General features: G+C 42.3%; 1 protein-coding gene across 25 annotated transcripts in view; it reads right to left on the bottom strand.

Annotated features, from left to right (window-relative positions):
- SPECC1 (sperm antigen with calponin homology and coiled-coil domains 1) overlaps window positions 1–13,994 on the bottom strand; it is a 283,675-nt gene that overhangs the window by 98,285 nt on the left and 171,396 nt on the right. For 23 of the 25 annotated variants that reach the window (XR_011423520.1, XR_011423521.1, XR_011423522.1 and 20 more), the window contains one exon: window positions 1,587–3,166. The exons of 1 other annotated variant lie outside the window; for it this stretch is intronic. Coding sequence is in view for 17 of the 24 variants with exons in the window: in XM_070228265.1 (XP_070084366.1) it covers window positions 1,587–3,166 (1,580 nt within the window). In the remaining 7 variants the exon portion in view is untranslated. Of the gene's footprint in view, window positions 1–1,586; window positions 3,167–11,964; window positions 12,109–12,418; window positions 12,787–13,994 lie in introns of those variants that run through there. One more of the 25 variants, XM_070228275.1, reaches the window with a different exon arrangement.

A 13,994-nucleotide genomic window follows, 5' to 3' on the forward strand; every position in this document is an offset into this window, starting at 1 on the left:
GAAGTGGTGTACCCACAACACGACTAACAATAATGTACAAGTGAAATTTCACAAGGTTGTAAACTATCAAAATCTTAATTAAAAAAAAAACAAAACTTAATGTAAAGCTACAACTCCCAACCTACAGTTTAAATAGGCGCCTGGCTAGTACCTTATAATGGAATTGTGTCCATACCTTCAATAAAATGCTGTGAATTTAGAACACAATGATAAAAACTCAGACCACTACCCACCATTCAGATCATCAGACAGCCCAATGTCAGATTAGGTTGCAACTGACAACAGTAGAGAAAAATCCCCCTGGGAGCTCATGGCATAATTAGTTTCTTAAAACACTGAAAACTGTGAAATAAGGTAGGAAGATGTTTTCAACCTCTCTTACCAAGGAACCCCTAAATCACAGACCCAGAGCTTAGAGGAAACGGAAAATAGGAAGCCACCTGTCTACACACTTCCAGCACTGCTCTGTGAGTGGGCAGAATGTTATACAATTACTAGCAATCTTCATCATATAACAAAGATCCAGAGATGGACTGAAGGACTCTTTCAAAGATGAAAGAAGTGATCATTTATTTGATCTTGGGTTGGGGAAGATCTTTGCAAGTGAAAAAGGGGAGGAGAAAAGAGGAGATGAAGACCAGATTTGGGTGACCCAACAACTTGACACCGAGTGTTGGCAAGGGCTCAGGGAAGCAAGCCTGATCTGCTGGGGGAACAAACTGGTATAGTATTTCTGGAGAGCGATCTGGCTAAACATACTGAAAGTCTTTAAAATGGTCATACTCTGACACTGTAAGTCAATGTCTCGGAATTCTTCCTAAGGAAATAATCAGAGAAACATAAAAAATGTATTTACAATATCAAAAGACTAGAAAAGAACATAAATGTTCAACAAGAGGCGACCAGCAAAGCATATATGAAATATTTATATAACAGAATACAATCTGGCCTTTAAAATCATGTTTCAAAGAATAATCATGAGAATATGCTCAGAAAATATTAAATTAAAAAAAGTTAATATGTACAGGATGATTCTAAAAATTTTTTTTAACTTGTGAGATACATGTACACACATACACACATAGATCTGGAAGAAAACACCAAAACAGTGGCTATATTATTACTTGGTGGGAAAACTCAAGGTGATTTTAATTTTCTGTTACTAGCAGCCCAAAGCATGCTAACTGATAGGCCTGCATTACTCACTCATTCTTCAGGACTCGGCTTACAGCATCTCTTTCAAGAAGTTCTCCTGCCCTGCCCTCCTTTATCCCATATAATTCTAGGTGATCCTCCTTGGCACTGGTCTCTAGCCTGTCCTCTATGACATTCTTCATCCCTGCATCATACTCACTGATTTGACTCACCATATCCCCACTACACTTTGAACTGCCTGTAGTTGGAAACTGGGGTATTTCATTTTTGTATCCCCAGTCTGTCTGGAATCTAACATCTTCAAGCCAGAATGCTGGATTCATGAAAGAAACTGACGGAACGATTCTCTGTGCTCTGTGAATTTAAAGGTCAAGGAGGGAAATGTTAATTAACAAGGATGAGCAGATACTGGTAAAGAGGTATCACCTTACCTTGGCTAGTAGGCTTGAAACATGTTTAACTTCGCCATGTGCCTTTAGTAACTCTTGTTTGAGCTCGGTGCAAGACCGTTCCAGCTGATCTTTCTCAGCTCGAGCTACTTTCAACATTTCTTGAACTTCACAGCCCTCTGCTGTTTGCCCCACAAGACTGGTCTCTGCAGCTTTTTGCTTCTCATTCTCCAAATGAGCCTTCAAAGACCCATTTTCCATCTTCAGCCCTTCGAAGGTAACTTTATATTCTTCCAGAGTTTTGGCCATCACACTATTATTACGCCGTTCCAGTTCCAGAAGCCCATTCAGTTTTTCATTTTCTTCCTTTAGGTGTTTAATCATTTCTAAAGCTCCTTGGTTTTCTTCCTCAGCCTTCCGTAAGCTACAGGTCAGCTGCTGCTGAATGTTGAGCAGCTTCTCTCTTTCAAAGCGGCCCTGTTCAAGAATTTCTGCACACTTCTGTTCCAGTTCAAGGATCTTTCCTTCCTGAGCACTGGGCTCTTCATTCTTCACTCGCTCTTGTAAGAGATTCATCAGCTTCTCGTTTTCTTGACTTAGCTGCTCTGCCCTCTCTCGATGCTGATGAAAGGAAGTTTCCAAAACAGTCTTCTCGTCCACCAGTTTCTCATTTTCAGCTGTCAATTCCTGCACCATTTGCTGCTGGTCTGACAATTCTTGTAAAGTTGCCTGCAGCTCTTCGGCTGTGCTATGGTGATTTTCTTCCATCTTTTGTATCTTTTCGGTAAGGGAAGCCAGGGACAACTCACTCACGTTGTTAGGGGAACTCCCAGTGGTGGAACACTTGGAGCTCTTAAATGGGTTGCTGGTGGAAGACAGGGGCCTAGAGGGGGTGTCTGCTGTGATGTGCTCAAAATCGGAGGCATCTGGTGACAAAGAAGCTTTGGTAACATCGCTACTGGAAGATCCTGACGTCCGTAATGCATTTTCGTGTATGTTTTTTTTATATTCATCGATTTCACCTGACAACTGATCTCCAGTTGGGCTTCCGAAGCTTGAGTCTTGAGTTACAGATGTTGGGCAGCTGCTATCACCAGTCTGACTTGCCCCCGCTTCTGAATTTGGAGAATGCTCAAAATAAGTCAGTTTTTCCTTCAAGGCCCGGTTTTCTTCCTCTAGGTCAGCAAGTTCTTTCTGAAAATTTTTGTTCTTCTCCTCAAGAGCTCTTATCAAAGGTTCAGAGTCACCTGGTGAAACTGATGTTCCATCTACATTTGGGTCCAAAGCATTAGTTCCTTCAGCGTTCAGAGTCCTTTTCTCTTTGAATTTCTTTAGTTCACTTCGAAGCCTGTTAATTTCACTATCTTTTGCTTTGGCTTCTGCCAAAAGTTCCCGAACCTGGGACTCGAGCACGGCTTTTTCTCCACTTTCATTCTCTTGCTTGGGTCTTGTGGAAGTGGTCCTCAGGTGCTTGGTAGGGGTAGGTGTGCTGGAAGAAGTTGGGCTGGACACTGACTTCTTTGGGTTGGAGGGACCACGTGGCACAGTTCTCTCTCTTGAGACAGTTACCGAAAGTTCTCGAGGAGCTGGAATGCCTGTCCTTTTGGTTGTTGTAACAGCCCCTAAAGACAGAAGTAGAAACCAGTGAAACAAAGTAAGACCTTTTACAAATGAAACCTAATGACTTCAGCTTACATGGCATAGTGAACAGGGTGGCTGTCGCCCTTCATCCATTTCCTCCTCCTCTAGACAACTACCCAGTTCTGATGGGGTTTCTGTACTGCCTCCCACAACTCTATGCTTTGAGGAAAGCTGACTCCAAGCCTGAGCTACTCAGTATAACCCCATCTCCAGCCATAGTTGCTGGTTCAAGGCATGGGCACCATTCAATTAAGGTCAATGAAACACAAGGAAAGGTTTTCTGGGTGAGCCTCTGAAACATTACTGGACATGAGCGAGGGATCACATAAATCTGGGAACAGCTCGTAACCACCATGTCACCACAAGAAGAAAGTGAGAATGCAGAGAGTAGAAAGAAGGAAAGCAAATTCTTAGCAGATTGATTCATTCTCAATCAATCAACCCTGAGGCTGGACCTACTGCTGGCCTTCCAAATACACAAGCCAACTAATACCCTTCATATAAATCACCTTGAATTAGGTTTTCCTTAACTTGCAACTTAATACAGCTTAACTGACAACCCTGGCAACTAAAAAACTGCTTTTTGACAAAATACAAAAATTCATTGTGAATTTCTCAATAAACACTTAAAAAAATTCACCACTAACATATCTTGACTGAGCACAAATTAGATTAAGAAATCAGAAGATACAAATAATACTAAGGAGAGACTGATCTGATCCAATGACCTACTGCTTTCAACATTAAGTGGAAATGGTGTGCTCATACGTATTCAGACAGAAACAAGAACAAATGGCCTCAGGGCTTATTACATCTATCCAGGGTACAGTTTAAATCTAAAACGGATTTATAGAATATGGAAATGATACAGAATTAAGAACACACAATGAGAAATGTAAGGTAAGGAATTATTTTTAATTTTCATCTATACTACTATAATTATTTTTTAACTTTCATCTGTAATATATTTTTTATTTCCATTTATACTATTTACTACAGAAAATGTTAAAAAAAAATTCTAGGGATGAAAACCCAGACATCCATCTCCTACAGGCTCTAGAAATGAAACCTACTGCAGAGCTTGGAGGGTAAATGAAAAATCTGGACCTATTTTACAAACTCAAAGACTGAGGAACCAAGGCTGACTGCTATCACTTACACAACTATGCACCTAGACCGACCTCGAGGCCTCTGCAGTGTGGGGAGGGTTGGGGGAAACAGATGCATGCAGACTGGCAGCAGCCCCATCTGCTGAGGCCGAAGCAGACCAGGAGGGCACAGCGGCTCTAAACCAACTGCAAAGACTGCTTCTGGGACAGGAGTAAGTGCACACCCAAACATCCTGAAATCTGAGGTGACGACAGGAAGGCTGAGAGCATGCGTTGCTAAGTGTCTAACAGCCGAGTGCTCTTAAAACTTTGACATAATAAAGGCTAAACACTGTCATGTTAATATACAGAAAAACTATGGTTTTTAAATTGACTTTTTCAAATTAAGTTACTGGAAAGCTAAGAGGACTATATAAAACACATTTAATGCTTTCAGATGTCCAGATGCCTCACTTACATCATACTAAATACTCGATGAAGAAAGGATTTATTTAATTATTCACGTAAAATGAAGACTAAAATCACTAACACGTGTTAGTGACACGAGTTCTGTAGAGTGAAGTAATGTTGGCAAGGACCATAATGAAAACTGGAAGATAACTAAAGTTTCACTGTAACTATAGTCAGAACACGCAAAACAGGGTCCAGGACTGAATACAGGGAGCCGTTTGCCGTTCCTAATACTGACACTAAAATTAAGGCTCCTTTTCAGTTGTTTGTTGGTTTTGAAGATGGGAAGGACTACGACAGATCAGTAGATCAACTCCGTCATCATTTCCAGCTACAGTTTAACTCATTCCTTGTGCTGCCAAACCTCAAGTTTGTTCTCCGCTTAGGTATTATTTATGCCTTATCTTTATATCAAACCAAAGCACATTTATGTAATATATCCAGTTGTGGGTTATGAAATACACAATCCACTTGTATTTTTTCCTATATTGGTTCTTTTTCCCATTCTCTTCACCTCATCATTACTTGAAGACAGTCACCAGTATAACTGTTTTCTATTTTCTAAAAGGTTCTTCCCATCTCTGTACACATCATTTCAGAAACTGTAATCAGCAGAGGTTAAGTTTACAGAGTTGTTAAAATCCATCATCAGACCAAACTAAGGTTGGCTCTTGGCTGCTCACTCCCCATCTGTGCTTAAGTCCGCTGCAGACCCACCCTGTCATGGGCACTGATGGGCAGGAGTCAAGTGGCGGGACCCTATAGCTTATGATGTAACCAATCAGAAGGGTACCACTCAGAGTCTCCTTCAAGGACTGTCAGAAAAGAAGCCACACTGCTGAACAGTACATCCTGGAACCCTGAAAGTGGGCATGCTACCTAACACAATACAACACGGCAAGGGTGACAGCAGGGCTGGGGGGAGGTCTGGCCGATGGAACCGGGACTGGGCTCAGCTGGCACCCTTACTTCTCTGTCTCTTTCCCATCCTCACACCAGAGCATCACTGATTCCTACTGAGGCTGGTTCTCCAACTGCACGTAGTTAAAATAAAAGCAAGCTATACCTAACAGGATAAATTTTTTAAAAAACATGTTTGATATATTACATTTAAAAATGCCAAATGAAAAATTATATTAAATTGTGGTTGATCACAGGTGCATCAAACTGTGTATTCACAGAGACATGCACTAGAAAGGAGTGTAGAATATTGAGAAGCAGGTGAGTATTAAGCTGGTTGGACCATGAGTAGTTTTCCTGTTTCTTTTTTACAGTTACATTTATGCAATAAATCAAAAGAACAGGAGGGAAAAATCCTATCATGACAATATGCAGAGACATAAGAGGTGGGAAAAATAAGTCATTTCCGAGGAAAAGAAAAGAATATATTTAAAATAACAATAGTGCAAGCGTTTAAATCATGGATCAGGTGACTGTGATTAAATAGTGATTGTCAAGAGCTGAAAATAAAATATTTTCAGTCCCTTTTTAATTTCCTCATGTTACCCAAAGAACATGCTACCGGGGTGGTTCTTTGGTAGGTCTTCTGTCTACCATGCAGGAAATGGTGACATTCTGAAATAAACTATTGATCTTTCATTTATTCAACAAGAAATCAGAGAGTGCCAGCTCTGTGGGAGAGACAGGTGGGAGACACGAATGAAAATCGCCATCTTCACAGACCACACCACTGCTGCCTTCCCTCCTCACACAGGAGAACTCGCCCGTTCTGTATTTAAGACTCTAAACTATCATGTTTTTTACTACCACTCTTCATAAATTTGTCTCAAAAAGTTCTAATAATTTCTTTATTGTCAAATCTAATATTTCCCCTTAATCTTGATCCTTTTCAACTCTTCAGTGGCGGCTAACTTTATTAAGTATCTGTTCCTTCTTTCTTGCATTCTTTTTACTCATGTCAACAGCGGCACCAATCATTTTTCAGGTTCCCCTATTCAAGGAACCTTAAAAACATATTTCAAACTTCTTTCTCCCTTTCTTTTTGCAACCAATCAATCGGTCACTAAAACCTGTTCACTGTTTTTGGAAACGTTTCCATATTTTTCCTTTCCTTTCAGCATGAATCTAGTCCAGGTCCTCAGAACGTTCCATCTAAATTTCTGAACCATTCTCATAGGTCTTCCTGATGCCAGGCCCTCCCACCTTTGAGACATTCTGGATCAATATCCCTTAATTAACTCCTTCATTTTGCTGTTCCAGAATCTTAACTAATTCTTCATCTGCTGCACTGACGCCAAACTTCTTCCCTTGGCTTTCAAGGTCACACAAAATCTCTAATCAACATATCCAATTTTATTCACCTTTTGGGGGTTTTTTGCTCTCCAACACACCCACTGAACTCTAGTCAGTATCCTCAGTGTCCGCAACGTACTTGCGGCTTGTTGAAGTATCATTCCCTTTCCACTGGATCCTTCCAACGGTCATTTAAACATGCTCAGTTTTCTTTAGTTTAAAAAAACCTAGAGGGGCCGGCCTGGTGGCGCAGCGGTTAAGTGTGCATGTTCTGCTTCTCAGCGGCCCGGGCTTCGCCGGTTTGGATCCAGGGTGCGGACACGGCACCGCTTGGCATGCCATGCTGTGGTAGGAGTACCACATATAAAGTAGAGGAAGATGGGCACGGATGTTAGCTCAGGGCCAGGCTTCCTCAGCAAAAAGAGGAGGACTGGCAGTAGTTAGCTCAGGGCTAACCTTCCTCAAAATAAATAAATAAATAAATAAAAATCTGGAATACACATCCTCCTCCAGCTAAAATCTTGATTTCTCTTCCATCTCACAGCAGCACCCTTCAAAGACTTGTTTCCTGGTTGTCTTCATTTCTTTCCCTCTCGTTCACTCCTCTACCTACTCCCATTACTCAACCGGAACCCTGTCTGCTGACGTCGCCAATGACTTCCATGTGGTCCAACGCAATGGATAGTCTCAATCCTCTCAGCAGGGTTGGAACAATGCCTTCCTTTTCAAAACATGTCTCTGATGTCACACTGCCCTAGTTGTTCTCTTACCTCAGAAGCCACCCTCTGTCTGTCTCCTTTGCTGGTTCCCCCTCCTCTCTCCGCTCTCTCTGTGTGAGAATTCTTCATAGCTAGATCCTGGGTCTTTTTTCTTCTCTTATTACAAATATTTTCCTGGTGATTCTACTTAATCCCATGATCTTAAATACCACCTATATACTGACGGCTCCTCAATTAACTCTCTTATGTGGAGCTCTCCTTTGAGCAACAACTGAATATCAAACTACTTACTGGATAAGCAAAAAGGAATTAGCAGAAAGGCCCTGGAGTGCACAGAGCCAGGGCAGGGAGGGGACTAGTGAGGAAAAAGGCTAATTTATATATGACAGAACACCTGACTGAATGAGCACTATGAAAAAAAATGAGAATATAATAAAAATAGTGGGAAAAAACCCAGAAACCTCATAAAGACAATAAAGCTTTAGCATAAAAAAGGTAACAAAACCCTAACACATGACTTTACTCTGCAGGGAAGAATAGCTTTGTAGTCACAATAACAATAACACTATTTAAATTGACCTATACACAAAGTATGCAAGACTATTTTATACAACATTTGACTATTATCATCCCTACTGGTAAAAAAAGTTAAAGTACAGATAAAAAATTGGAAGGTAGAAGACAAGGTGGAGAGAGCTGGTAGAAAAGGTAGTGATGATAATATCCATCCTCACCTTACAAATGGAGAATCAAAAATACTATACACAGTTGACAAAACAAGAAATCAAGATGAAATACATTATTAAAATAAATGAGGGAACCAAGAAAGGAACTAAAAACAGCGATATTATGACCCTGGGAAGGGGTGAAAGGTTCTGAGTTAAATCCTCATCTATTATAGCAGGAGTCAACAAAACATCTAAATTTGAAAAATCAAAAAACAGCGATGTCAAAAGAATGAGAAGACAAGCCACAGACTGAGAGAAAATATTTGCAAAAGACATATCTGATAAAGGACTGTTATCCAAAATATGCAAAGAACTCAACAATAAGAAAATGAACCACCGGATTAAAAATGGACAAAATGTCTGAACAGACACCTAACCAAAGATATACACATGGCAAATAAGCATACGAAAAGATGCTTCACATCATATCATATGTCATTAGGGAACTCAAATTAAAACAATGATGAGGGGCCAGCCCTGTGGCCGAGCGCTCACGAGCTCTGCTGCGGCAGCCCAGGGTTTCACCAGTTCAGATCCTGGGCGCGGACACGGCACCACTTATCAGGCCATGCTGAGGTGGCACCCCACATGCCACAAGTAGAAGGACCCACAACTAAAAATACACAATTATACCCGGGGGGCTTTGGGGAGAAAAAGGAAAAACAAAATAAAACAAAATAATGATGAGCTACCACTGCACACCTATTAAAATGGCTAAACCCACAACACTGACAACATCACACGCTGACGAGGATGTGGAACAGGAACTCTCATACTCTGCCAGTGAGAATGCCAAATGCTACAGCCACTTGGGAAGACAGGTTGGCAGTGTCTTACAAAACTAACCATACTCTTGCCATACAATCCAGCAATTGCACTCCTTGATCCTTACCCAAATGAGCTGAAAACTTATGTCTACACAAAAACCTGCACGTGGATATTTATAGCAGCTTTATTCATGATTGCCAAAATCTGGAAGCAACCAAGATAGCCTCCAGTAGGTGAATGGATAAACTGTGCTACATCCAGACAATGGAGTATCATTCAGCACTAAAAAGAAATGAGCTTTTCAAGCCATGAAAAGATAGAGGGAGCTTCAATGCATATAACTAAGTGAAAGAAGCCAGTTTTTTCCTACATACTGTATGATTCCAACTATATGACATTCAGGAAAAGGCAAAACTACAGAGACAGTAAAAAGATCAGTTATTGCCAAGGCTTTAAGGGGAGGGAGGGATAAATAGGCAAGCATGGAGACTTTTTACGACAGTGAAACTATTCTGTATAATACTTAAATGATGGATACATGTTATTATACATCTGTCCAAACCCACAGACTACACACCAAGAGTGAACCCCAGGTAAACTACGGACTCTAGGTGATCAGGATGCATCAATGCAGGTTCACCAGCTGTAACAAGTACCACTGTGGTGAGGGATGCTGATGGTGGGGGAGGCTGGGCGTGTGTGGGGGCAGGGGGTATACAGGAACTCTCTGTACTTCCTGCTCAATCTTGCCGTACTAAAACTGCTCTGTCTATTTAATAAAATGAGCGGTATGAGCATAATGGTTCCCTGTGAGAAGTGGGATGAGAAACGGGAAGGTGCAGGGCAGCAGTAGTCTTCCCTGTCATAAGAAGGGCCTTGTCCTATTTCATTTTTATAACTTGTGCATATACTACTTTGATAAGAAGAATTAAGAAAAAGAAATGTAAATGTTTGCAAACACAGTGCGGAAGCAGGACATCAGCAATCCGTTGGTTTTATAGGCAGCACTGATCCTTTGGACTTAGAACAAATGAGATTAAAAAAAAAGCCTGAGGCAACTCAGCAGGCAGCAGCACTGCCCTAAGGAACTAAGTCTGTTATCAGATCCCGGCTCCGCCTTGCCTGCAGCAGAAAGGAACTTTTTCCACACTGGACTGCCTTTCGGGGAGTCTCAATGGAGTATTTTCTAGAGATTCACACATACCTCATATTAAAGTTAATGGAAACTCTTTGTAAACCAAACAGAGGGAAAAACACAGAAGAATCCAAATATGCAAGTGAACCAAAATTACTTGCTCACTTTGCTTCCTTTGTTAAAAGCAAACAGTAGAGGCCACGTTCAGAGACGGCTTTTCTAACAGGATAAATGCTTTCTGTCTCATCTTCATTTTACGTCTTTTTTTTTTACTAGAACACAAAACAAATTTTGCTCACACTCCACTTGCTCAGCAACTTGGGTCAGAGTTTAAAACACCTGTAAATCTACATCCTTCTCTTTCCCAAATACTCACACTGGACCACAGCCACTATGAACAGCACTCCAGAATGGCGGGGCTTTTGAACAAAAGACCCCTAACACTCAGAAGGGGCTCTGGCCCATGGAGGGCACGGTGACCGCTCTGTTGCGGGGATAAAGGCAAGATAAGGCAGCAGACAGAGCAGCAGTGTTAGGAGAAGACAGAACGGTATGGTCATCTGACCAGCTTCTTGCAGGCGCCCACACAGCCGGCTGCAGTTAGCTGTCTCCAGAAGCCAAAACGCAAAACAGTGCTGGAGGGGCAGCTTTCAACGTGCCACTTGAAAAGTGCAAAGCAGGCAGGGACACCTGATTTCCACTGAAACTGAAGCGGCCAGAGGAATGGTGGGTCCCAGAATTCACTCTCCACGCTGCATTAGCCTCCTCATCCACAGTGGGTCAAATGAAATCCTTATTCCCTCACTCAAGAGCTTGGCACCTTTGCACAGGAATCCCCCAGAACTCCCATGGTCTCTAGGCAGCCAGCACTAAGAATGAGGGGCAGCTGAGGGCAGTGAGGTGACAGTGAATTAAAAGATCTGCCTCTCCACGTGCAGCCTTCCTTTCAGTAGCGACGGGAAAAGATCAACTTCCCAATTTGTGAGGCCTGATGCAACTTGCAATGACCTGTCCTAGATCACAATTTAGCTCTGGCTCCCTAAAATTACGCACTGGGCTCAGTTAGCTCTCTTAGTGACCACCAACCAACTTCCAGGTTCCATCATTAAAAGACATCAAGTTCATCTGAATTTTCGATTAGAGCAATTAGAGAATCAGGTGCACTGGGCAGGCTGAATCCCATTTATTTGGATTAACATCACTTTTTTCCATGTTTTTTAAACAACCCATAGGTCAAAACATAAAAAGAAGTGTAAGAAATTGTCCACGTTCTTTAAACTGGAGTTCACAACGTAGGAAATTATGACAGCACTTTACGTTTGTGTGGTGCTTTGGTTTTCAAAGCATTTTCATACACATTAATCTGAGGCTCACAAAATCAGTCAGCAAAGCGTTATTATCTTCATTACAGACAAGGAAACTGAGAGTCTAAGAGGCTTCACAATTTGCCCAAGGGTCACGTGATAAGTACTAACTTCTGATACCTAAGGAAGCGAAACATCCTATTATTTCAGAACTAGAGGAAACAGAGAAATCATGCAGCCTAATCTTTTCCACATGTAGTACGACAGCCTCCAACTCCTGTTGCTATTTACTAAACTCTCATGTCGCAGTTACCATTGAATCTTTCCACTGAAAGAGAACCCGGCATTAGTGCCCTCCAGCGCCGAGCAGCTCAAACAGCTGGACAATCCTTCTTTACATCTGGCTGAATTCTCTCTTGGTTAACATGGCACACGCTGGTTCCAGTTCTGAAACAATCTGGAACCACAAAGAACAAACGTACTGCTTTTTCCACAGGATATCTGAATATCTGAAGCAGCTTTGTTTCCCCTTGGTCTTCTATTCTTTAGCAAAACACTCCTAAGCCTTCCCACGAGGCCTCACAGGTCTGACCCGGGGTCATTCACTGGATGAACCCCCTGGAGATCCTTTGATTTAGCAAGGTTCCCGTGAAACATTACCCAGAATCTCGAAAATGCTGCAGATGTGGTCACTGCGAGTTAGGAATCTTTTGGCTCCAACAGAAGACCCAACACAAGCTTGCAAAAATAAAAAGTTTTTGGCTCACATAAGTTAAAGTCTAGGAGTGGGTCCAATTTCAGGTCCAGCTCAATTGAAAGATGTTCTCGGTCCATCTCTCTTCACCTCTTGCTCCTGCCTTCCTCAAGAGGTCACCTTCATCAGCAAGCTGTCTTGCTCACGGCAGTGTGATGGCTCTGGCAGCGCCAGGCCGCACACCTGCTCGCCATCAAATCCAGTGAAGAGAGCTAAGTCTCTCTCTCCCAGGCATCCCAACAAATGTCTCCTCACTTCTCACTGCGCCTGAGTCTGTACCATCCTTGACTCCCTGAGGTCAAGGTGATATGCTGATCCACTGAAAGTGGGAAAATGGTAAATTATCCAAGGAGAATTCTTGAAAGAAGAGGGAAGTTGATTCTGGGAAAAAGACATCAAACAAAAAGCATTCATAATGTGGTCTGACCAACGCCGAGTTAGTTCCCTGGTAGAGTAATACGGCATATAGAAAATGGTATAGCACACCAGCTTAAAACAAAGAAAAAAGGCTTCAGACCCCAGCAGAGGATATTAGGCAACAATTAAAAGAAAATTATGTATACTGTTTAGCATACATCTAGTATATATAATGCACATACATAATACTTAAAACGTTAAATGAAAAAAAGACGAAAATACCAAATTTTAAGATAATTGTGATCCTAACTGGGCAAACATTTCTTATTTATGAGATCGTTTTTCTTCATGCAATAAGCAGCTGGGATTGGCTCTGTAAAGGCTCTTCCAACGTGACTGAGCGAACGTCATCACAGTTAAGTTGCTATTTCCTAAACACTCATGCTCCAGTTACCGTTGTTTCAGGACAAGTTTCACCATCACTTCATGGCTTAAAACAACCAATTTTATTTTGCTCATAATTTTGGGGTCAGGAATTCGGGAAGGGCTGGGACAGGCAGCTCTCACTTAGCTGCTCTCAGGAGGTTGCCGTCCAACGGTGGCTAGGGCTGCAGTCCCCGGAGGACATAGCTGGGCCGGCCATCCCAGCTGGCTCATGTACATGGCTGACAGTCAGCACCGTCAGAGGGGAGCTTATCGGGGCTGTGGATGGGAGCACTATGGGGCCGCCTCCCCAGCAGGGTGGTCTCCTGGTGGCTGGACTTGTCGTGGAACGGCTCAGGGCTCCAAGTGTGAGTGTTTCTGCAGACAGGGGAGTACTCCGCCTCCTATAACCCAGCCTTGGCAGTCACACAGCGCGCTTGTGCCATATCCTGCTGGTTGAAGCAGTCCTAGTGCTGCCCAGATTCAAGGTTCAGACACCTGGATGGAGGAAGTGGCAAAGTCACGGTGTGGAAGAGCACGTGGGGTAGAAGACAGAGTCACAGCTGTCTCTGGAAAACAATTCATCATGCCTCAGTAGGATGACAAGACATTATCTCATAAAGCCATGAACTGTGTGCCTCTACTTCCCAAACTGACGTTTTCATCGTTGAAATGTTGAGACATGAAAGCCAATGTTAATTCTACTGACAATTTGCCAGTTCCAAAGATACAGTGAAGACAGCTGTAAAGTCCACTCTGCAAACACAAGACTCTCGATGTTTTGCACTTTCTTGGGCAAGCTGGTGCCA

Source organism: Equus caballus, chromosome 11 (genome assembly GCF_041296265.1).
Source record: "Equus caballus isolate H_3958 breed thoroughbred chromosome 11, TB-T2T, whole genome shotgun sequence".
Taxonomy (NCBI): Eukaryota; Metazoa; Chordata; class Mammalia; order Perissodactyla; family Equidae; genus Equus; species Equus caballus.